At 49.8% G+C, this 24,170-nt stretch overlaps 1 protein-coding gene across 2 annotated transcripts in view; it reads left to right on the top strand.

Annotated features, from left to right (window-relative positions):
- The first annotated feature begins 1,155 nt into the window (after positions 1 to 1,155).
- The window catches only part of ANXA11 (annexin A11), a 39,682-nt gene continuing 16,667 nt past the window's right edge, over positions 1,156 to 24,170 (top strand). Inside the window, exons 1-2 of one of the 2 annotated variants that reach the window (XM_082425716.1) lie at positions 1,156 to 1,410; positions 23,739 to 23,801. In XM_082425716.1, coding sequence (XP_082281842.1) covers positions 23,747 to 23,801 — 55 coding nt within the window. In that variant the 5' untranslated portion in view covers positions 1,156 to 1,410; positions 23,739 to 23,746. The remainder of the gene's footprint in view (positions 1,411 to 23,738; positions 23,802 to 24,170) is intronic. The other variant, XM_082425717.1, reaches the window with a different exon arrangement.

The following is a 24,170-nucleotide window of genomic DNA, read 5'->3' as shown; positions in this document are numbered from 1 at the left end:
TTTTTCAGAATAGTTTTAGATTTACAGAAAAGTTCAAATAGAGTTCTCATAAACTCCAGTTTCTGCTATTACTCTTTTATTAGCATGGTGTTTTGCTACAATGAATGAGCCAATATTTATGCGTTATTATTAATTAAACTCCATACTTTATTCAGATGTTCTTAGTTTTTAGCTAATGCCCTTTTTCCAGGATCCCATCCAGGATACCACGTTACATTTAGTTTTCGCATCTCCTCAGGCTTCTCTTGGCTGTGACAGTGTGTGTCTCAGACTTTCCTTGGTTTTGATGCCCTTGACAATTTTGAGGAGTACTGGCCAAGTTTTCCGTAAAATATCCCTGAACTGGGATTTGTCTCATATTTTTCTCACGATTAAACTGTGATTATGTATACTTGTGAGGAAGACCACCATCGGTACACACTATCACTGTTTTTTTTTTTTTTAAATGGGAAATGACCTTTTCATTTATTTTTTATTTTTAGCACCTTTAATTATTATTTATTTATTTGGCTGTGTTGGGTCTTCGTTTCTGTGCGAGGGCTTCCTCTAGTTGCGGCAAGCGGGGGCCACTCTTCATCGCGGTGCGCGGGCCTCTCAGTATCGCGGCCTCTCTTGTTGCGGAGCACAGGCTCCAGACGCGCAGGCTCAGTAGTTGTGGCTCACGGGCCCAGTTGCTCCGCGGCATGTGGGATCTTCCCAGACCAGAGCTCGAACCGGTGTCCCCTGCATTAGCAGGCAGATTCTCAACCACTGCGCCACCATACTATCACTGTTGATTTAACATTCTTGATGTTGACCTTGATCATCTGGCTAAGGTAGTTGGTCGCAGTTTCTGCACTATAAAGCTACTCTCCCACCCCCATCTCCATTTCCATACTGTTGTGTCACCTTTTTAACGAGAGAGGGTCACCTTTTTAATGTACACAGTGACTAAGTAAGGTACACTGGGCTGGAGGGGGCTTGGGTAAATCCCCTCCCCACGAGTGCGGCGCAGGGCAGGACCGGCCTGCTGTATCCTCCTCCCGCGACGGAAGGCCCTGTAGCTTCCTTCCCCTCCTCGGGGAGGTTACTCGCAGCCTGCGGGCCCAGGACAGCCCTCACCTGGGGGCGGGGCCGCGCGCAGACCACGCCCCTAGGGCCCGCCCCGCCCGGGCGCACGCGGCTCCGCCCCGGGGCGCGTTGGGGCGGCGGGAGAGGGGAGTTTTCCGCCCTGCGGCTCCTCCTCCCGACCCTCCCTGACTGCTGAGCAGCTCGCGGGTCCCGAGTGCCCAGCGAGCCCCGAGAGCGGGAGTGGGACAGAACTCGAGGCCGGTCCGAGGTGTCGCGCCTGGGACGCCCGCAGAGAGAGCCGCTGCTGCCCGCGTCCCCGTTCGCCCCTCGCGGTCCCCCACCCCGGTGGCCAGTGGCTAGGTGAGTGAGGGTTCCCCGGCCTGCTGGGGGCAAGGGACGGGGCGGTGGCAGGGTTACGCCGCCCCCGCCGGAAGGCCCCGGACTGTTCCTCGCCCCCTCCCGTTCCGGCCCTGCGGCTTCCTGGTTACATGGCGTGGGGGTAAGGGGGCGGGTGTCGGGCTGGTCCCGGACGGGCTGAGTCGGCCTGGCTGCCCAGCTCGGTCAACGGCGGGGAGCCCTCCCTGTGGGGTGGGGGGGGTGCACAGGCGGGGCCCCCAGTGGCCAGGGCCACGTGATTGTGCTGCTCCGCCGGAGTCTGAGGCTCAGGGCCTGGGCCGGATTGGGACCGGGTGAACCTGCGACAAGAAGGCGACTGGCTGGTGTGGGGATGGCCGGTGGCCACGGCCCCTCTGACCCCGCTGAGTTCTCGGGAGTGTGTGTACCCTTCTGGGAAGGGCTTATGTTGAGGAGAGCTAGCAGAGGAGGCTGCCTTCAGGAACTTTCCTCCGGAACTGGAAAGACGGAAATTCCTGGGAGCTGCTAGTTGGAGTTGATTTGTAAGGCACTCTATTTGAGAGAATGCGGGATCCATCCCAGGTGCTGTGTTCACCTGTGTGTTTACCTTCTCTGCCTTTCCCCCATTTCAACCTTGAGCTAGAGTTTCAGGGAGAGATTCTTGACTTTTACCTCCCGCTGGGCTCTACCCAGTCCCCTGAAGATTTAAAAAGGTAGAAACGCATCTGTTGGCTTAAAGGAGAGCTGTGCAGTTCATCAGCTTGAGACTTTGGGGAGGAGAAGCTAAGCTAGACAGTTCTAGCCCAAGCTGGGAACAGTTTGCCTGGTACATTTCTGTCCCTGCCCCTCTAATCAGTGACCTTTCTTCGGAGATTGGGTGTTATAGGACAGACCTGGGGTATCTGTGGTAGCCCGCCGCTCTGCCTTCCCTCCCTGCCTTCACTTTGCTCCCTGCTGCTTTGACCTGGGCATGGAGTGGCCCTGTGAGAGGTGAGCCTCTGCCCTGCCCCATGGCAGGAACAAAAGTTTACAGGGCAGTGCCAGGCTGAGTCCAGGAGCTGGACAGTTAGGGCGTGCTATCTTGCTCACCCCCGCTGGCTCTCATTACGCTCCTCCATTCCTTCCTTGTTTCAGTCAGTTGTTGGGGATTCCAGGAGGATTAACAGGGCCCCTTCCCTCAAGGCACTCTCCGTGCTACCAGGTGTTCCCTGACAGGAGAGGCCAGGTGAGGTGCCAGGGCTATTTGTTGCCCTGGCATGGGGTGCTCCCTCCCTCGGGCTCCTGCATCCCTCCCGAATCTCGCCTCTTACTAGTCTCTATGCCTTCATTTCCTCATCTTTAAAGTGGGTGGTAATAATAATACCTACCTCACAGGGTTATTGTGAGGATTAAATGAGTTAATATACTTAACAACCATACAGCTCAGGCACTGATCTGATCAGGTGGTGACTGGTGCACCATACCCTTGTGTCCCAGGATAGACATAAAGCTTACAGCAGGGCCTGGCGCATGAGTAATCATCTGTAAGAGTCAACAGTAATAACAACAATAGCTATCACTCCCTTGGTGCCCTGAAGGTCCGAGTTGAATTACTCTCCTTCTGACCTGTTCCTCTGTCTTAGCTCCTGCTGTTCTGCCCTCCTTACCCCAATTCTGCCCGTTATTCACCACCCTCCTGGGAGCCATCCAGGTGCCTGGAGCAGGAAGGGACAAGACATGCTGTGAGCCCATGCAGCCCTCCTCCACTCCTTTGGCATCACTTCTCAATACTCGCCTTGGAGTAATAATTATATGGCCACAAGTCTTCTCTCTGCCCCGTCCTCTGTGTCTGGAGGGTGGGGGGTATTTCTCACTCATCTCTTGGTCTCACAGCATCCAGAAGGGACCTTGCCGAATGTCGGTACGCAGTAGATATTAGCTAAGTGAAAGAGGCAGGCCAGGGAAGTAAGGTTTCCCTGTTCTTAAAATATTTGACTTTGGAAGCTGAATTTGGATAGGCCAAAAAAACAACAACTTGGGAGCGTGAGATGGAAGTGAGTCCAGACTGAGAGGCGGGCCTAGGAACTGGCTGAGAGGCCAAGTGGGAGTCCCCTTGGACTCCTTTATGTCTCCAGGGCAAGGATGGTAGTCAGGGCTCATCCTGGATTGCTGCACCTAAGATCCATTAGTGATGCCTTGGCCACGTGATTTTGGGAGGATGGGTAGTTTGAGGTGGTAGGAGTGAGAATTGAGCCAGAATAGGTGAGTGTGGGTTTTTCTTGGGAATTCACTGGGCGGGGGGCGGGGGAAGCCTGTGTGGGCAGGAGGTGAATGTAGAAATGAAATCTGTGCCGAGTGCTGGATGTTCAGAGGACCCAGGGTCTTTGTGGAGCTCCCCTTCCTTCCTGCTCCTTCCTCTTCTCAGCTGCCGTCTCCCCCCCCCCCAACCCCGCTAAGCCTGAAGCAGTCCCTGATACTTGTCCCATGGGGGCCACTGGAGGAAGATTCTGTGTGTAGGTGTATTTTACAATCACAGCCAAGCAAACAGACTCAGGTTTCTCTGAGTTTTTGTCCGCAGCACCCTGTGAGCCTATTGCCTGCAGAACATCAGGAATCTGAGGGCTACCTAAATAGAAAAGCTCTTAGGGGAAGTGAAGAAACTAAAGTTTCCTTGTTGGGAATTTGCATTTTTAAAAGGAGTTGTGAAATGCAGTGGTGCTTTCTAATAACCCTGAAACCATACCATATTAGGCCTACTGACCCTGAGCCCGGTACCCCGTGAAATAAAGGTCTGATGTCACGTGGTGGTTTGTATTTGGGAGAATCCTGACGGTGCCGCATGAACAGTGACTTGAACCACAGCTGACTTTGCTCCTGATGTGAGAAAGTAACAGGTGAGGCCAATGGAGGGGTGAGGAGACAGAGTTCCCATCCGTGCTTGGTATCCTGGGACAAGCCACATAGCCACACAGAGTCCCAGTGTTCTGGGTGGTAAAATGCCTACCTCACATGGTTGTTTGCACAGTCTGGTGAGAAGGTGTTTGCAAAAGGGGTTTGAGATCAGTTGGGGGGTGGTAATGGCAGTGTTGATATCTTGGTTGTGTTCCTGTGAGGAATCTTGAAGCTGGGGGTGGAGTGTGCAGATGGCAGGTAGCTGACTTCTGGTTCTGTGATCTCTGAGTGTCTAGTCTTCCAGGGGCTTGTGCTCCTGAAGGTCCCACTACCTTAGCAGAAAAAAGGGGGAGGAATCACTCCTGAAATTGAGAGGGAAGTCAGGAGCCCCCAGCCTCTTACACCTGTAGCGTGGGGAGAGACTGGCTTAGAGGACAGTGTGAGGGACAAGGAGAAACTCAGAGGCTGATAACAGGGAGCCAGAGGGAGTATATGGCAGATTAAGCCTGGGGAGTGGCATCCCTGGGGGAAAAGGGTGTGTATGTGGGGGGCTGGTGATAGCAGACATCAGCTTGCTGTGTCCACCTAAAAGGTCACGGCTATTTTAGGAAGCAGGTGACAAGGGATATTTCTGTTGAACTCAGTGTTAGTGAGTATCCACTGTTTGCCCAGCCCTGTGCTGGGAGCACAAAAGCAGAGGCCACCCCTACCCACCCTAGGTTGTCCCCTGCCTGTTCTGTAGTACAGATGTAAAATAATTTATTCAACCTTTCCCCCATTGCTGGGTATGGAGACTGTTGACTTTTTATAGTTTGAAATGGTGTTGGAGTAAACAATCTATAAAATCCTGATTGGAATGTCATTGAATGTTTTATTTATAAGGAAGAGTTCACATTTTTATGATATTAAGTTTTCCAAATCAGGGACAGATTACAGGCCTTGTGATGTAGAATGTCTTCATTAGCTATTAAGAATAGGATTCTAATTGGATATGCTGGAGATATATATATATATATCTCATAAAATATATGTCATATAATTTGGAAATTATTTGTAAATAATTTTTTTTTCCTACTTTTTTTTTTTTCTGTTTTTTGGTCATTCATTTCAACCTTTATTGTTACTCATTTCTGTTTACTTCTGGCTTATTTTGTTGCTCTACTTTTAACATCTAAATTGATTCATTTATTTTTAGTCTTTTAATTAAAAAAGTATATAAATCTCAACGTTTTCCTTTGAGTACAACTCTAGCCAGTGGGCCTTTGTATGAAATGCTCACCTTTCCATTGCTTTCTAGTACTCTGTAGATCAGTTTTGATCCAAGGATTTTTTAGAAGGCAGCGTCCTGAATTTTTTTTTTTTTTTAATCACTATTGACTTTCATTAGTTTTGAGATCAGAGCTAACAGAAGTAGCTCGTTTTTGTTTTTTTTTTAAAGATTTATTGATTGATTGATTGATTGATTGCTATGTTGGGTCTTCGTTTCTGTGCGAGGGCTTTCTCTAGTTGCGGCAAGCGGGGGCCACTCTTCATCGTGGTGCGCGGGCCTCTCACTATCGCGGCCTCTCTTGTTGCGGAGCACAAGCTCCAGACGTGCAGGCTCAGTAGTTGTGGCTCACGGGCCTAGTTGCTCCGCGGCATGTGGGATCTTCCCAGACCAGGGCTCGAACCCGTGTCCCCTGCATTAGCAGGCAGATTCTCAACCACTGCACTACCAGGGAAGCCCACGTCCTGAATTTTTGAGTAAGTTTTGTGGGGGATATGGTCATATTTTAATGTTGACTGCTAGTTTTATTGAGTGAATGTGCTCAGCAAAATCTCTTGTTGGACTGTATTAAGATTTTCTTTGTGGCCAGCTACACAATCACTTTGAAAAGGTTTCATGGATGTGTACTCTCTGTGGGATACAGACTTCAGATATATCTGTGATCTTGAGGTTGCCCTGTGCATCCCTGCTTATTGAATCTTTTTTTTGAGTCAAGCTCAACTTATATTTGTCCTGGATTTATGAATTTGGCATGCATGTTTGGTGTATACAGGTTTATCAAGCTTACCTTTGTGGATTGTACCTTTTGTCATTTGTTGCTTATTCAATGCTTTTGACCTTTGGCCTTAAATTCTGTATTAACTCTTTTAGGAGCATATATCTCCAAGAATCTGGGAGAATCCCTTCTTCTTTACAGTCCTAAAATTAGTAACTAAGTGCATTTTATAGGACAGTAAGTGAAAGGCTCAGAAATTTGGAGGCAGGCGTCAGTCAGGGAGGGGGTAAGCCGCATCCATTAGTTTCCACTTAGACTCATGCAGAGTAGGTAGTAATCAGGCTTCCCCTGCTTGCTTCTGAGTCAGGATTACTGTGAGCTCCCCCTCCTTGCCTGTCCCAGTGGCCCCCATGATAGCCAGGTTTTAGGAGGGATGGATAAAAGGAGATCTGTCTGCAACGCCCAGAGATGGGCCTGGGTACCACTCCTCTGCCTTTGTGTTTGGTTCCCCCCCATCCCTTAGGTCCAAGGAGGTGGACGGCTGTGACTCGCAATTACATTTCCTTCTTCATCTGAAGCGGCAAGACGGACTTTCTCTGTTCCCCAAGGGATGTGACAAAACAGTACACAAAAATGTCCCAGGGCCAAATGTCAGGTATAAAGACTTGGGCCACAAGTTTTACACTCATTTCTATGCTTGTGTTTTAAGTCACATAAACTATTTCAAGGGACTAGAATGGCCTAAGCCCTGTTGTACCATGGATTCCTAGGGAGTAGTTTTCCAAGTCTTGTGTTTCCAGGTGGCTGAGAAATGGTTGGAAAAAACCCTCAGTTTGCAGAGGCAGGATCATTGGAAAGTCCTCAACATGTTTTTAATATTAATATTTCCACTTCTGGTTTTTCTTTGTGTTTAGCTAGTATGTCTTTGCCTTAATTTTTAACTTTTCTTTCTCCTTTAAAAAAAAAAGTGTTTCTCTTGTAATCAGCACGTGACTGGGGTTGGGGGACATGGCAGAAAGCAGTGATAATAGCAACAAACCGAATTTGGTCATTTCTGTCTTTGGTAGAGAATTCAGACTGTTTGCATACCAGATAGTCTTGATTTTATTTCTTGTGTCTTGTTTTCTGTTTATTATTTACTATACTTGGATGTTGTTTCTTTCCTGATTTCTGCTGTCTGGGTTAAGTTTCTCATCATTCCTCTTCCTTCCTCTTCCCCACCCACTTGCATTAGGATTCAGGTTTGGCCATGATTTAAGAGAGGAGTTTCTCTATCTCCAGAAATTGGAGTCCAGAGTTAATAAGTGTCTGTTCCATGAGGTTGTCCAGGCACGAGGCTCCTTATGAAAAGTTGCTCCCAGCATTCTCCATGGCTTTGGTTTTCAACCTTGAGCATATTTAAGAATAACTGGGAAGGTTTGTTAAAACACAGATTCCTGGGCCCCACCCCTAAAGGTTCTGATTTAGGGGGTCTCTGGTGAGGCCCGAGAAATTTCCTTTCTGACAGGTACCCAGGTTGTGCTGATGCGGTCAGTCTGGGGACCACACTTGGGCAGTACTGCTCTGGGTGCTTCCCTTACCTGCGAGGCCCAGGACAGCTGACTCCCTGAAAGGGCCCTGTCTCGCTGCCAGGGAGGCTTGGAAACATAGTCCTTATTTGGGGCTGCCATGTGCCAGGCTGCAGGTAGTGTTCTGTTATGGAAGCAAGAGGGGGCAGATGGTTGGGGGGGGGGCGACCGAAGTTTCTGGAACACCACCCACTGGTGTCCTCAGTCTGAAACTACTCCTGTGCTTGTCGGTTTCACCATTGGCTAAGCCAGCCTTCCTTAGGTTAGGAAGTAGGAATGGTATCTTGTGACAGGGGCAAGCCAGCAGGCAGTGCAGGGGGTGGCAGCCTCCGATCCTGAGGGCTGGTGACTAAACAGGCAAATTGCTGCTGCTACTTTGCTCATGGCTCTGAGGGTCTCGCTGCTTCCAGGCCCTTCCCAATAGTCAGGTCTGGCAGCCATTCGTTCTGCCACTTGGAGTCACCTCCTGATCTTAGAGGCCCCTCGGGGTGCGGGGGCGGGTGTCCCTCCAAGACCCAGCTTTGGGATGGAGAGAGTCTTACTGTGCTTCCTTCTCCCGACTTACCTTCATCAACTCCAGGTGTGACACATCAGTGTCTATTTCCGGGAGAGCTTGGGGACAGAGGCCATTTGAACCCTGAACTGAGTTGGGCTGTTGGTCAGTGCAGCTCCTGATACCCTGGAGAGACCAAAACAAGTGGCTGCCAACCCCTGCTCTCTGCTCTTGTTAACTCATGGGGGTAAACCTGGGGAGAAGCAATGTCGCAGAGGCTTCCCTGGGCAGAGGATGCTTTCTCTGTGGCTTGATGATATGGGGCTTTATTAGGAGGCAGCAGACTCATTTTCTCATTCTGTCTTTCCCAGGGTAGCCTTTGCATTTCCAAGTCCATTCTCCAGCCCAGGAAGGTGGAATGGCGCCCAGAAGCGTGAGTGGAGGGGAGCCAGCCTGGGCCGCGATGCATCGGCCGGGAGGTCGAGAAACATGATTTGAGTCTTTGTCCTGTCCCAGCCGATCCTGAGAGCCCAGGCAGGCCTTGCTCTCTAGGCCTCGGCTCCCACCTCAGTAAAATAAGCTGGTTGAGTCAAAGAATCTCCTGAAGGCCCCTTCCAGCCCTGATGTTGTAGGATTCCTGTGTAATCCAAATGCCAGCGCACTGGGAATTGGCTTTATTTCTTTTTTTTATTTTTTTTAATAACTTTTATTTATTTAATTTATTTATTTATTATTTTTGGCTACATTGGATCTTCATTTTTGCACGTGGGCTTTCTCTAGTTGCGGCGAGCGGGGGCTACTCCTCGTTGCGGTGCGCGGGCTCCCCACTGCGGTGGCTTCTCTTGTTGCAGAGCATGGGCTCTAAGCACGCAGGCTTCAGTAGTTGTGGCATGCGGGCTCAGTAGTTGTGGCTTGCGGGCTCTAGAGCTCAGGCTCAGTAGTTGTGGCGCATGGGCTTAGTTGCTCCATGGCATGTGGGATCTTCCCGGCCCAGGGCTCAAACCCGTGTCCCCTGCATTGGCAGGCGGATTCTTAACCACTGCACCACCAGGGAAGACCTGGCTTTATTTCTAAGAGGTGTCTTTCTGAGCCTGCTTGCTCAAGTTCAACCCCTTGGTCAGGCCTGGACACTGGTCCGTGGCCACTCTCCAGCCCGCTTTGCCCGGAGCTTCTCCAGGCTGGGCCGCCCCAGGTGCCAGCCCTCGGAAGGCAGAGTCTGAGGCACTGTCTGGCTAATGATTGACCTGGGCTCCAGCTATTCCTCATTCATGGGTGTGGGTGAGGAGTTGAATGTTTAACAGCACTTTCTGTGGGCTTTTTGTTCAGTGCCTGGGAAAGGGCGGTCAGGGTTGGTGGAATGCTGCCCTGGGGCTCCCTGGCTTGCTCCTGGGGCCTGATGGCATCTGTGACCCACACCTCAGAGGTGAGGCAGTGCCCCAGCAGAGTCAGGGATGTTCATACGCCCTCTCACATAACTTGAGGTTCTACCTTGTCGTGGGAGGGAGAGAGGGAATGTCTTAGATCAGTCCTTTCTGCCCCCAGAATTCCTGGAACCTCTGTACCAGAAGCTCTGATCGAAGAGGTCACTGGGACAGGTGCCACCAGGGTGTGAAAGAGATGAATCAGGGTACACTGGTGTCCTGTTGGTGTATGTCAGGGACCTCGCTGTGCCCTGCCCCATACTGGCCAGTGGAGGAGGAGAGGAGAGGCCTGTCCTATATCCCGGGCACTGACTTTCTCACTGGGAGGCCTAGAAAAAGTAATTCTGGCTCGGGCACTAGTCTGGTGTGTGATCCTTGCTTATCAAGAATTGTCCCTGAGCCTTAGTTCCCTTGAGGTGATAATACCTCTCTTGCAGGATCATTGCAAAGGTTAATGAGGTGATATATAATGAGGTAATATATGTATTAGTACCTGTCATAGGTACTGGAAAAGGGAGAGTATTATTAGAGCACTAAGAAGACATAGAAAACATTTTAGGCCAAGTGCTGGTAAGTTCCAGAAAGGGAGATCATCGTTGTGGGTGGAGAGATCAGGGTGGGCTTCCTGAAAGAAGCGGGGCTCCATCTGGCTTAAAGGAAAGCCAGAATTGACTTAGGCTTAAGGAAGGCACAAAGGAGACAGGAGGACAGACCAGGCAGAGGGACTGTCTGAGCAGAAGTTCTGAAGATGGAAAGTGCTGAGGTATTGGCCTGACTGAGCTCCAGACATGCATTTCCTGCATTCTTTCCATCACAGGGAGACCTCCAGGGACCTTCCATTTTCTTGCCATGGCACAGCCCAGGGCGGTTGGCAGGCTTTAGCATCCCACAGTGATCAGCCCCACCTGAGATCTGAAAGAGCATCTTCTCCTCCAGTGTGATCTGCAGATTCTGATGGGGATTTCTTTTCAGCTTCCAGCTGAACAAGACTGGCTGGGGACTTGGTCACCATTAGAAGAGCAGCCCTTGATAAGTGCTATTTGAAGGAGAGGTTTCCTGGGGCTTCTAGGAGCTGGAGTATATACTCTCGCAGGTCTTCTAGGTTTGAAGGGACTGGGTCTTTCCAAAGGCATTTGAACAGGCCCCAGGAATGTAGAGGCCCAGGGACTCCCTGCTGCCTTTAGGTCTTTAGTCTTGTGTGCCACCCCTCTCCCCACCTCTTACCTGGCAGGGCCTTGGATGAACATCTGTTCCTTTCATTACAAATACGGGTACCTTGTAGGGACAGCCCTGGTGGGGACAGTGGGCAGCCCAAACAGGCATCCTGGATGAAGGGGCAGCTGCTGCAGCCCTAGCTGTGTGCCACCACGTGGAAATGTTGGACCCTTGTTGCCAGGTTTCCTGTTTTTCCATTTAAAACAAAATTTAAGTTGGAGAGTCTTTTGTGGCCTCACCACTCCCCTCCCCACAACAAAATAAATGTTTGTGAACTACAAAACCTCCAGGGAGCCCCAGGTCCTGGGCAGCACAGATTGACAACCACGGATCCCTCGCAGGCTCACTCGTGTAACAGATGAGGGAGAGATGCCCAGGGGAGCCTTGGGTTTGCAGAGGCCCATCCATCAGAGAGAAGCCGCTTTCCTAGACACCACGCCTCCCACCTCTCCTCCCTCCTCCTCTCTGCTCTCAGAGCCCTTTCCTGATTCTCAGCCTTAATCTCCATTCTACCTGGGAGTGGCTCTTAAACATTTTGTGGGTATTTTCCTGTGATCGCTCTTTTGTGTTTATCTCCCCAGCTAGAGGGAAAGCCTGGTGCAGGTCAGAACTTTGTTTTTTCCTCCTGTGCTCAGGGAAGTCTAGCCCAGCACTGGGTGCCTCTCTGAGCCCAGGGGTGGAACTAGTGTGAAGCTAATGAAACTTAACCTTCAGGTTCAAGCCCCCCCACCCTCCAGTCACTTGCATGTGGCCTTTGCAAGGCTGTGGGAGAGGCCCTGGCAGTGAATTCACAAAGTCATAGTTTTGTAGAATTTGCAAGAAAGTGTTCTGCATCTAGGGTCTTAAAAGGGCCCCTAAAATTATATAGGCTTCAGGCTCAACAAAACCTGAACCTCCCTCTAAAGATGCTGTGAAAACTCAGCAGTTGGCTGGGGTTCTGCCTTTTGGACAGTGGGCCCTTGGCTTGGGAGCAGGAAGTGGGCGGGTCCTGAGCCAGCCCTGGGAGGATCTTGCTGTGTCACCTTGGCCTGTCACTTCCACTCTCTGGTTGTCAGTTTCTCCGCTTGTGAAATCGGAGCCGAGGTGGGGTGGGCGGGAATGAACTGAGTCATCTCTAGGGCAGAATGATCTCTGGTGTCCCAGTTGCTTGGTGTTGGCTGGCTGGGTGTGATTGCCCCACCAACCCGAACATCACACTGCCCACCTTTTCCCTCCCAAGAGCATTTGCATTGCTGGCTGGGTGTGCCTGGCCGGCCATCGGGAACCCACTCACAAGCCCCGGGTCTCACCATGGTGACTTTGTTGACTGATAATAATACAAGCAAGCAAAGCTTTACTGAGTGAGCTCTTATTCCCAGACAGGTAGGAGACGTGAGCACCTGGTCCCTCCCTTCTTGGTGGAATGGTTTTTTCTGTGGTCTTGGTTTATTGCTTCTCTTGCTGACTGAAGTAGACTTGTACACTGATCTCTTATACAAAGAGAGGCTTTTCAAAGAGGACACCATGGAAAGATCTGGAGGGAAGGAGAGACGCAGCGGTCACTGTATGTACTTGCTTTCTATTGCTGCTGTAGCAAATTATCCATATTTAGTGGCTTAAAAACACACAGCTTTTTTTTTTTTTTTTAAATACCATTTTAACCATTTTTCGGTCTGCTGTTTGGTGGCATTGAGTACATTCATATTATTGTGCAACCGTCACCACCATCCATCTCCAGAACTTTTCATCTTCCCAAATTGAAACTCTGTCCCCATTAAACACTAACCCCCCACTCCACTCTCCGCACCCCCTCCCCACCCCGGCCCCCGGCACCACCATTCTACTTTCTGTCTCTGAATCGGACTACTCCAGGTGCCTCATAGAAGTGGACTCATAGAGTATTTATCTTTTGACTGGCTTATTTCACTCAGCATAATGACCTCAAGATTCATCCATATTCTAGCATGTGTCAGAATTTCCTTCCTTTTTAAGGCCAAATACTCTTCTGTTATGTATATACCGCATTTTGCTTATCCATTCACCTGTTGATGGACATTTGGGTTGTTTCCACATTTTGGCTGCTGTGAATAATAACTTATGTGAACACTGCTGCACAAATATTTTCGAGTCCTGCTTTCACTTCTTTTGGGTACATATGCAGAAGTGGAATTGCTAGGTCGTACGTTTAATTTTTTGAGGAACTGCCCTACTGTTTGCGGCTGCCCCATTTTAGCACATGACTTTACTGTCGTACAGTTTTGTCTCACGGGTCTCCTGGTGTTTGTTGTCAGGGTTGTATCTTTTCTGGAAGCTCTAGAGGAGAATCCATTTCCTTGTCTTTTCTAGCTTCTAGAGGCCGTCTGCATTGTTTGGCTCCTGGCGCCCTTCGTGCATGGATGGAATCCCTCTCAAGCTTCTTATCTCTTTCTTTTCATCCATATTTCTCCTCATCCTTTCCTTTCATCCTTAACATAGCAAGGAAAGGACTCGTGGGTCCACCTGGATAATCTAGGATACACTCCCCATCTCAGGGTTGGTAACCTTGATCACATCTGCAAAGCCCCTTTGTCATGTAGGGCAACATAGTCACCAGTTCTGGGGGATCAGGGTGCAGACTGTCTGTTGGGAATATTTTTGACAGACCTACAAGGAACCTGATGGTGCCTTGATCGTTGACACTTTTTAGTGTCGCTATTCCATCTCCAGCGCTTGGGTTGGAGTTTGCAGGAAATGGAGGGACTTGAGCGCTAAGTCTGGGACAGCCAGGAGGCCTCCAGTACTCTGGGACTTGCGCTTGATTTACATCTGCTAGTCCTGAGGAGCCCCTTCTGATCAGGTGGTGTGATTGCCAGCAGCTTCCCCATGCGGACGTGGTGAAACTGACAGACACAAACCTGCCTCCCCCAGCCTGAGCTGCACTTAGAAACAAACCACGGTTTCCGTATTTGGGGAAGGGGGTATTTCCTTAGGTCCTGGCCACACCTTGGACTTAGGTGGGGGGATTTTTCTTTCACTGCCACTGTGTCTGTCACAAGAACCTTGGCGACTACAAGGACCGCAGCCTGAGCCCCCGTCATGTCCTGGGCCTGGTTGTCAGCCAGATACTGACACCATACCTGGGTTCACCTGCTTCCTCTGTGGCCGCTTTCCACTCCTCAGAAATCCTGAATCGGGGTTGGCATTTGACTAAGTGTTGGCTCTTCCAGAAGCCTGTTTGGTATGGGCACCTGTCACAGGGGACTCTCCTGATGAGCTGGAGTGACCCAGGTTTGCCAGGGCTGTGCCGTGGAGGAGTTAGTAGAGAGACCTCCTGTGACTCTCCGTGTCTACCTGCAGGTACTTTTCCATGAAAGTGTTCCCTCCTGCCTCGCTCCCTCCTCACTCCTTCTCAGTGCCCACGACCTGGTCTGGAAAGGCAACTGAGAGCAGAGAAGATGGTTTCTATCAGGGCCGGGCCCAGAGTGGACATGCTGACAGTAGGGCTGGAGCTTTGTGCAGGCTGAGGCCCTGCTCCCGGGCAGGTTTCTTTTCCAAAGGCCTTTTCAAAGGTGCTTCCTCCTCCATCCTTCCCACCCCCTTTTTTTCCTGGAGCTTGGACCAAGCCTCCAGGGCACCCAGGCCTGCAGCAGGGATGGAAAGAAAACATTACCAGTTTCCTGTTGGTGGTTTCTCCTCGGGGAGATTGGAAAATCCACCACAGCCCTTCCCATCCAGGATCTGCTGCTGCACTGGGCTTGGTGTGGGAGAAGGAACCAGCTGACTTTACTGCTCCTGTCCTCTGCCCTTCTTCACACCATCCTGACCCCCAGCTTTCCACCCTGTCCCCTCCCTGCTCCCACATTTCTCATCCTGTGTATTATCAAATGGCCCAGGGTCCTCTGGGACCCTCTAATCCTGTTTGCTATTTTATGTTGGGGAAACTGATACAGTGAGAGGTTAAGTGATATCGTGAGAACATATTTGATGTTAAACTATTACTATCTACGTTTAACAGATGTGGAAAACTGAAGCCCAGAAAGGTTAAATAACCTGCCCAAGACCACACACCTCTTAGGGAGCAGAACTGGGATTTGAACCTGGGCCATCTGGCCTCAGAGTTCATGTTCCTCCCACCGCCCTAGACTGCCTTTAGTGAAATACGCGTGAAACCTGGTGTCGTGCTTCCTAATTCTATTGTATTCCATCAACCAGTGTTTTTAAAGTGTTGGTCTTTGAAATACTAGTGTCTGGGGCCGGTGGGCTCTGTGAGGAAGTACAGCGTAGGGGTAAAAGCCCTGAGCTTTGGAGCCTGACTGCTTGGGTTTGAATCCTGGCTTATCATTTACTAGCTGTAACCTAGGGCAACTTGTATAATCTCTCCATACCTCAGTTTCCTTATCTCTAATACAGAGATGATAATCTTAGTATTTGTCTTATAGAGTTGTTGTAAAGTTCTGTTCCATGTATAGCACTTAACACAGTGCCTAGTACATAATAAGTATTCGATAAATGTCAACTATTATTATTGTTGCCTAGTAAGTTTGGGAAATTGAGGGAAAAAGTTAAGCAGGCACCTTTGTTACAGGACTTCTCAGAGCCTTTATTATGCTATTAAGTATTGGCACTTTTCCGGAAGGGGATGTAATAGGCAGCATTTTCCAAAGTTTTTGGACAACTAATCTCTTTCTCTTTTTTAACTGGGCACCTGGTAAATTCTCAACTCGTAAGATGTAAGTTGGTGTCGGGGAACACAGTTCAGGAAGCACTGAGCTCTACATCATGCTGCCTGTTTTTGCTTGGCAAGGCTGAGCTGGAGATGGGAGTCCAGGCTAGACCTGAGCAAGACTTTGAAGGACTGTGTGTGGCAGAGCTTGGGCTGTGCCAGGCTTCTCTCCTCCTGTCCCTGTAGGTATGGGGAGAGGGAGGTGGTGGGAGCCGAGGTACCTGAGGGTTTCCGGAACCTCCTGGCCATGAAGAATGTCCTTGGCTGACCGCAGTTCAAAGCAGTCATTGCACTGTCTTTGGAGGAGGGGTCTTAAAGTAGGTCACCAATGGCAGGACCGGTTGGGACCACCAAACAAGCCAGCCCAGCCCAGGTTGAAATGGTCACAGGTTTTGCAGTATGACCCTCTTAGGGAAAGGCAGGCAGGCTTTGCTCCCAGCAGGCTGAGTTTTCTACCTTGGACCCTCTCCCCATGTGTTTGTGACTTGAGTAAGCGGTGTCCCTGGCATATTTTGGCTCCAAAACCAAGGTGGTTAGAAACTAAATAATCTTCAAGTTTCCTTCCAGCATAGGCATCTAGGAAGTCTGTAAATCTAGGATTGGAGTGAAAACCTGAAGAGGTGTCCCCTTCAGGAGTCCAACTAGGAAGAGCCCCAAGAGGTGAAGCCCCCTGTCACACCCGAGGTCTGGGGAGGTGAGGGCCTGGCTCCAGGTCACTGGTCGGGGCCCTTTTCCGTATTAACATTCTTGGAACTGACTACCTTAAATAGTCTTGCTTTGGGCCCCATTCGCGCCCTGCTCTGGGTTGTTGCCTCCCAGCAGTGACCCCGGAGAAATGGGCAGTGTATGGCGGTCAGGAGCTCCTCAGACCGGCCCAGGGCTGGCTAACCCTTCATCTCCCAGCAGCCAGGTACTGGAGGTGGGCCAGGAAGGCATGTGGCTGACCGGTTACACCTTAGCCTGCCCAAACCTAGCTTTGCACTGGAGCAAGGAGAGTTTGCAGATAAGCAAATTTCTTTCTTGTGTTTTTTAAAAATTATACATATATGTATACACGAACATACATAAACTGTATATATATACATACATATATGCATTTACATTTGTGTGTATGTGTGTGTGTGTGTGTTTTGTCTTGAATTATACTTTGGAAACTGCTCAGTGGTGACCTTCGAGTAGGGGATTAGAGGGGAGAATGAATTTTGTTTCTTTGTGCCTTTCTGTTCCATTTGAATTTCCCTACAATGTGTTTGTATTCCTTTTATTTTTTATTTTTAAATGTGATTTATTTTTTAGAGCAGCTTTAGGTTCACAGCACCACCTCCGCCACTATCATCACGCCACATCAGAGTTACAATTGATGAACCTATATTGACACAGCATTATCACCCAAAGTCCGTAGTTTACATTAGGGTTCACTCTTAGTGTGGTACATTCTTTGGGTTTTGACTAATGTATCCACCATTTTAGTGTCGTACAGAATAGCTTCACTGTCTTAAAAATCCTTTGTGCTCTGCGTATTCATCCCTTCCTCCCCCTAACTCCTGGTAATCACTGATTTTTTAACTTCTCCACAGTTTTACCTCTTCTAGAATGACATATAGTTGGAATCGTGCAGTACATAGCCTTTTCAGACTGGCTTCTTTCACTTAATAATATGCTTTTAAGGTTCCTCCCTGTCTTTTCGTGGCTTGATAGCTCATTTCTTTTACTGCTGAATAATATTCCATGGTCTGGATGTACCACAGCTTATTTATCCATTCACCTTTTGAAGGCATTTTGGTTGCTTCCAAGTTTTGGCAATTATGAAGAAAGCGACTATAAATATCCACGTACAGGTTTTTGTGTCCATGTGTGTCTTCAGCTCCTTTGGGTAAATACCAAGGAGTACTGTTGCTGGATCATATGCTAAGAGTAAGTATGTTTAGTTTGTAAGAAACTGCCAAACTGCCTTCCAAAGTGGCTGTACCATTTTGCATTTCCACCAGCAATGAATGAGTTCCTGTTTCTTCACATCCTCATCAGCATTTGGTGTCGTCAGTGTTTTGGATTTTGGCCATTCTAATAGGTGTGTAGTAGTATTTCATTGTTATTTTAATTTGCAATTCCCTAAGGATGTATAATGTTGAGCATCTTTTCATATGCTTTTTTGCCATCTGTATGTATTCTTTGGCAAAATATCTGTTCAGGTCTTTTGCCATTTTTTAATTGAGTTTTTTTTTTTAATTGAAGTATAGTTGCTTTACAATGTGGTGTTAGTTTCAGGTGTACTTTATTGTTGAGTTTTTAAGAGTTCTTTCTGTATTTTGGATAACAGTCCTTTATCAGATGTGTCTTTTTAAACATTTTCTTCCATTCTGTAGCTTGTCTTCTCTTCCTTTTATTTTTAAAAAGAAATCAGCAAGGATCATCTGAGCTGCGTGGTTTAAACTCTACATTTAAATTTTCACATAAAAACAGATTGAGGATTTAATGTTAAAAAACTAGCACAAATAAATACTCTAGTCCCCAGACTGGGAAGGCCAGTGGAGGGGTCATCCCACGAAAGCGTCCACCCTAGTCCAGGCCCTCTTGGTTTGCTGCTGAGCACTGGGGCGGGAGGTCTCACGGCCGTGCAACTTCTGGCCCTGGGAGATGCGTCCAGGTCTCTGCCTCCTCTCAGTGTTAGCCCGCTGTAAGCTGTGTCCCCACCTGGCCCTCTGGGGAGGACAGTGCTATATCCTTGTATGAGGCATGGCCCTGCCACCATCCTTTTTCCTCCATGTCCCTGGAAGTCAGGCAGGACACCAGAAGATGTGCACAGTGCATCACCCAGCCCTTATTGCCATCTCCCACTGTTGGGGTGGGGGAACAAGAAGACTCCCCATTATGGGGGGTGTGGCTAGGTCGGGGTAGTGAGGTGCCTCTTGTTCTGGGTGATTTTGCCTCTTCTCCCAACACAACAATTTCTAGGTTCCTGTGTTTGGGACTCTGGCTAGGGCCTTTGCGGAGCCCTTGAAATTGAATGGTATTCTTGTGTACATGTACACAGTTTTAGGGAACAGGGCATTTTACAGTCCCTGAGAAGCCCCCTATGTACCTGCTGTATGCTTTCAACATTTCACCTAGGAAACTGAGTCTTGGTCTCATGGGATCCTGGGATGCCCAGGTTTGGTGTTTATCCTCAGAGCTTACTGCTGGGAATAAAGGCTAGATAGAATAAGCTAGAAAGTGTCGAAGTATCTTAAAGGAAAGTGTGTTTCCTAGAGTGTGGAGCACAGAATCAGTTACATCAGAACTTCTGCAGGACTTCCCTGGTGGTGCAGTGGTTAAGAATCCACCTGCCAATGCAGGGGACATGGGTTTGAGCCCTGGTCCAGGAAGATCCCACATGCTGTGGAGCAGCCAAGCCTGTGCACCACAACTACTGAGCCTGCGCTCTAGAGCCGGTGAGCCACAACTACTGAGCCCACGTGCCACAACTTGAAGCCCGCCTGCCTAGAGCCCGTGCTCCACAACAAGAGAAGCCACTGCAGTGAGAAGCCCTCGCACCTCAACGAAGAGTAGCCCCCACTCGCTGCAACTAGAGAAAGCCTGTGCACAGCAATGAAGACCCAACGCAGCCAAAAATAAATAAATTTTAAAAAAAAAATCCCTGGAGATGGGAACGGGATGCTTGTTTATATTTCAGATTCCTGGACCCTTTCCAGATTGAAGGGCCCAGAATGACTGGGACCAAAGCCTCGGCATTTTTAGCAAGCTGTCCAGGTGATTCTCACGTGTGATGAAGCAGTGCTACAGAAAGTGTGGTCCAGAGTCAAGGAACCTCAGCATGTTTGGGCCAGTCTCAAACCTACCCTTGCAGAGACTATGGGGGCAGGACCCAACAATCTGGGTTAAAACAAGTCCAGCAGGTGATTGTTTTGCAGACTGAAGTTTGAGAAGCACCAGTTTAGCCAGAGAGGGCCACAGCTGGATGAAATCAAGCGTACAGGTGCAGGTGGATGGTCCCAGTGAGGAAGGAAGGGTGGTATTTGTGCTGCATCGTGCCCCAAGAGAAGCAGGACCAGAGGCCGGAAGTTCCCTGCAGGCTGGTTTCTAGGAACTGGAGCAGCCCCCGAAGAGGCCAGCTGCCTGCGGCACTTGGAGGCCCTCTCCAGTGAGTCCCGAGACAGAGTGCTCTGACCAGAGCCAACATGGAACGGGGATGTGCCCAGCCTGTCAGAATCCCGGCCTGTCCACTGTGTGAAGCATCCCACCCAGGCACCTTTTTTCTTTCTTAAAGGGCAGAAGTAGAAGGAAGGCATTGGTCAGCACAGAAGGTGTGATATTTGTAGATGCCACAGAGAAAGCAGATCTGCAGGATTATAACCCAGGGGGTTCCCTTCTGTCGTGAAGAGTGAGGGTTGGACAGAGTTGGGAGGGGAAGATGAGGTCCCCCCACAAGCCCTGCCCGAGCTCCCCTCTGAATCAGGATATGGCACCCCAGCGTGCCAGGCCGACTTCGCCAAGGACAGCGGACCCTGCTGGTGGCCTCTTTTGAGAAACAGTGGAGGCCGGAGTTACCCAAAGACTGGGCCATGAGCAGATTTCTTAATTTTCAAAAAAGCGGGGAAGACTGTAGATGTTGGGAGTCAGAGTTGCGTGCTGATCTAGGACATGTGGTCATTGGGAAGGGGCGAGGTGGGCACTAGGGCATCCGAAAGTCGAACCAGGCTCTCCCTCTGCCTTTGCTTTTCTCCTGGGGATTATTAGATGATTAAGCTGGAGGGCTCTAGGCACGCGGGGGATGTGTTAGCAGTCTCGTTTGATGGAGGCCCTCTTTGTACCGTTGTGAACAAGATGAGGAAACAGGTGTCGGGCTATGGTAGAGTTAGGTGGCCTGGTAGCTGGTTGAACGCCTGTACCCGCGTGGTCCTGGGTGGGCTGATGTCGGGCTGGGAAGTGGTCGGCAGCGACAGTTCAGGAGTGCTCTTTCTGTATCACTCGCCTGGAAGAACGCAAATGCCATGCTTTCCCAATCGGTGGATATAAAAGAAAGCTGAGAGAGAGTGCTAAGATGCTTGATGTTGGTCAGGATGGCAGGAGATCTAAATAGGCTAGAGAGACGATGGGCAGAATGGAAGAGAGAAATTTAACAGGAATCAGCATCCCGTCTCCATTGTCCAGAACACCCAAGGGTTACCCATCCGGGGAGGTGGGGTGTGGGGGGGGGTGGGGGGGGCGGAGCTACTGCCCTGTGCTCTCCAACCACCCCGGGGGCCTTTGGTTCCCAAGAGAGCGCAGAAGGAGAACGGAGTGGGTCGCAGACGCGAAACCATTTCAGGCAGGAAACAGTGGGAGAAAAATGAGACTGTTCTTTCAGAAGAGGGGAAGACTGGAGGTGGCCTCTTGGGGAGAGGCGAAGATGGGGGGCCCGGGGGCATCGTCAGGGAACTCTGGGAATGAGCACCATCACCCTGTGAGCCGGCTGAGGCTGGCCTGCGGTCCTGCCCCAGGCCGGGAACCTTAGCAGTCCCTTCAGGTCCGAGTCCCATGGTATATTTATATAATAATGCCAACCCCAGGCTCAGAGCCGGGCCGCCTTGCACTGAATGGACCCTGTGTGAGTTATTCAAATCTTGGAAGAACAGCACGGCCTCAAGTGAGCTCAGAAATCCCCACCTGAATTGGGCCTTTTTTAAAGTTGTTTTTTTTAATCGGCATACATGCATGTGGCAAGAAATGCAAATATAAACAGTGAGCTTCATTTCTATTCCAGTTTTCCCCTCCAGAGGCAACCAGCGTTACCCAGTTTCTTGTTTAACATTCTTGTTTAACATTCCAGGGATGGGTGTGTGTGTGTGTGTGTGTGTGTGTGTACAGTGCTAAATTTGTACATTTTCTTTTTTTAAAATGAAGTTAGCTTAGCATACACACAGCACTACACCTTGATTAATAATGGTGATCATTTCAAATCCCCACTTACAGAGCTGGCTATTTCTAAAAAAGCTACGGAGTATCCCTTGTGTGGATCTGTTTGATTTACTTAACCAGCCTCTTGCAGGTGCATGTTTGGTAGTTCCTTCTTGCTGTTGTGGTAGATGCCGCCGTTTAGTGTGTCTGGGAAACAGACTTCCAGAAGTAGAGCTTCTGAGTCAAAGCGTGTCATGTTTAATTTCTACATCTCTGTATTTTTAACCTGCAAGTCAGCATATTAGTGAGGGTGAATATCTGTAGTTCCTTTTCTGTAATTGTTTGCATCATTTGAGTTTCTGTAAAGGTTATTGGTCTTTTGCTTATCATAAAACATTTTTCCTAAATTTTTCACTTCTCTTTATGTTGTTTTCATTACTTGTTTCTTATGCAGAAATTTAATTTTATCTTTGGGGATAAGGGCTACTTCTTATGCTTAAACTTTGGTCTGGCTGAAGTTTTATTTTGGCATATGGAACGGTAGTATCCAGCTTTTTTGTTTTGTTTTTCCATCTGACTGTGGATGGGCCTTTGGGCTCATTCCCCTGGGAGGTGGTCTCCAGAGACAAAGGTGTCAGGAACACAACTGCAGCTCCCCTTGTTTTTCTGAGGGCCAGTTTCTCTTTCTTCCATCAGAAAGTTCCTGGCCCATCCATCATTTGCCTCCCCAGGGTATCTCCTCACCAATGACGTCTGAGGGTTCTGGCAGATGGGTCAGACTGAAAGCACCACTAGGGACCTCAGTCACCACATGACAGCGTGCTTGGGAAAGGGCCTTTGGCCCACACCACAGGTCGCCAATTCTAGCTCTCTCCAAGGTCACTAGGCCATCATCTGGCCTCCCAATGCAGTCACCTGTGGACCCACTGACCCAAACAAATTACCATGCCCACAGAGCTGAGAACCCAGACCCACCCCATGGGGACCAGTGACACCTTAAGGAAGCCCTTCAGCTTCCTTGAAAGCAGCATGCCTAGTTCGCCAGTGTAGCTGTGAAAGGCAACCAGAATCTTGTAGGTGGATAACAGCTCTAGAGCAGTGTTTCTCAAAGTTGGGGGGGGGGGGGCGGTCCTTGGACCATTAGCATCACCTGGGAATTAGTTAGAAATGCAAATTCTGGTTCTACTGACCCAAACCCTGTGGGTGGAGCCCAGCAATGTGTTTAACAAGCCCTCCAGGTGGTTCTGATGCACGCTGCAGTTTGAGAACTAGCTTGGGACCCAGCGTGGGAGGAGGAGCAGCTAACCTAGGGTCAGCAGGTGTGATTGTTAAGGGGGCCCACAGGTTTCCTCACTCTCACTGGTTGTTGGGTGCCTCTCAAACGGCAGCAACCACTGATTGGCAAGAGTAGGCAGGTTGCCTGACAGTGTGTGGTGTTACGGCAGATCTGTGTCCCTCCTGGGCAGTTCAGCTAACATGAGACACGGCAGAGGGATGTGTACAGAGAGGGGCTTTGTGAGAACAGATATCCCACCATCACCAACAGGTAAGAGCTCTAGGTTCTGGCCTTTCTCCTTCCCTTACTACTGATCTGCAAGTCACTTACCCTTTCTGAGCTCCATCTGCCCCATCTGTAGGGACAGGATTGTACTCCTCACTTGCCCTGATTCCGGATCCTGGATCAGATGAGCCTTCCTGAGGTCTCTCCTTGTTTCTAGGAATGATGATACCATACCCGGTTCCCTTGCCTGGTGAACCAGAGGTTGGAGAACAAAAAGTGTCGTTTGGGGCAGAGCCAATTTGGAGGCCGCTGTGTATAGCTTGGGGTCTGTAGGTTGGGCACAGGGAGGTAGGGGCTCTGGCTTTCCCTGTTGCTGGATGGATGGTGATAAAGAAGATACAGGCAAATAGACCTGGACCCCCCTGAGAATGAGGTGGGAGAAGAGCTTCACACGTGCAGCATCCCTTGTCAGCAGAAGTGGGAATGGAGCTTGGGTGAAAGGGGTTTTCAAGGAAACTCACTGGTTCATGGATGGTGAATCCCATAATGCCCCCGGTTGCTGTTTCTGGCGGGGGCCCAGCAGGTACAGGGTGAGCTGGGCTGCCCGCCATGGGTCAGGCCTGATGCAGCTCCTCCTGCAAGGGCCGGCTTGCGGCTGACACTGTTCTCCGGTGAGACTGGTGAGAGCCCCTGGCAGAGCCTGAACACACTTTCCTTTTTCCTTTCAGATCTAACCATGAGCTACCCAGGCTACCCACCGCCCGCAGGCGGCTACCCGCCAGCTGCACCAGGTAAGAGGGTCTCGGGCAGGCGGGGGAGGGAACGCCCTCTCTGCTCAGGGCCCAGGAGTGGAGAGGGGAGGAGTGATGGTGCTCTCCAGTTATTTCCTTGCTCCCTTCGGACCCCCACAGTGCAGCCAGGCGGGGGAGGGGCTGGAGAAGAGCTTGGACCTTGGGGCCAGGCGAGGTCAGGGTTTGAAGCCACTTCTGGAAAGCCAGGACCAGGCCAGGCCCCGATCTCTTGCCTTATTAGCTGATAGCAGCAGACAAATGTGTACCGTTCTCTGAGACTCAATTTTCTCCTTTGCAAATGGCTTCAAGCATCTCCATCACTGGGCTGGCCCAGACAGGAACATGATAGCCAGGTAGAGCCTCTGGCAC

Source organism: Balaenoptera physalus (genome assembly GCF_965194825.1).
Source record: "Balaenoptera physalus genome assembly, chromosome: 14".
Lineage (NCBI taxonomy): Eukaryota > Metazoa > Chordata > Mammalia > Artiodactyla > Balaenopteridae > Balaenoptera > Balaenoptera physalus.
The sequence above is the reverse complement of the archived record's forward strand: the minus strand, read 5'-3'. Positions and strand labels throughout refer to the sequence as shown.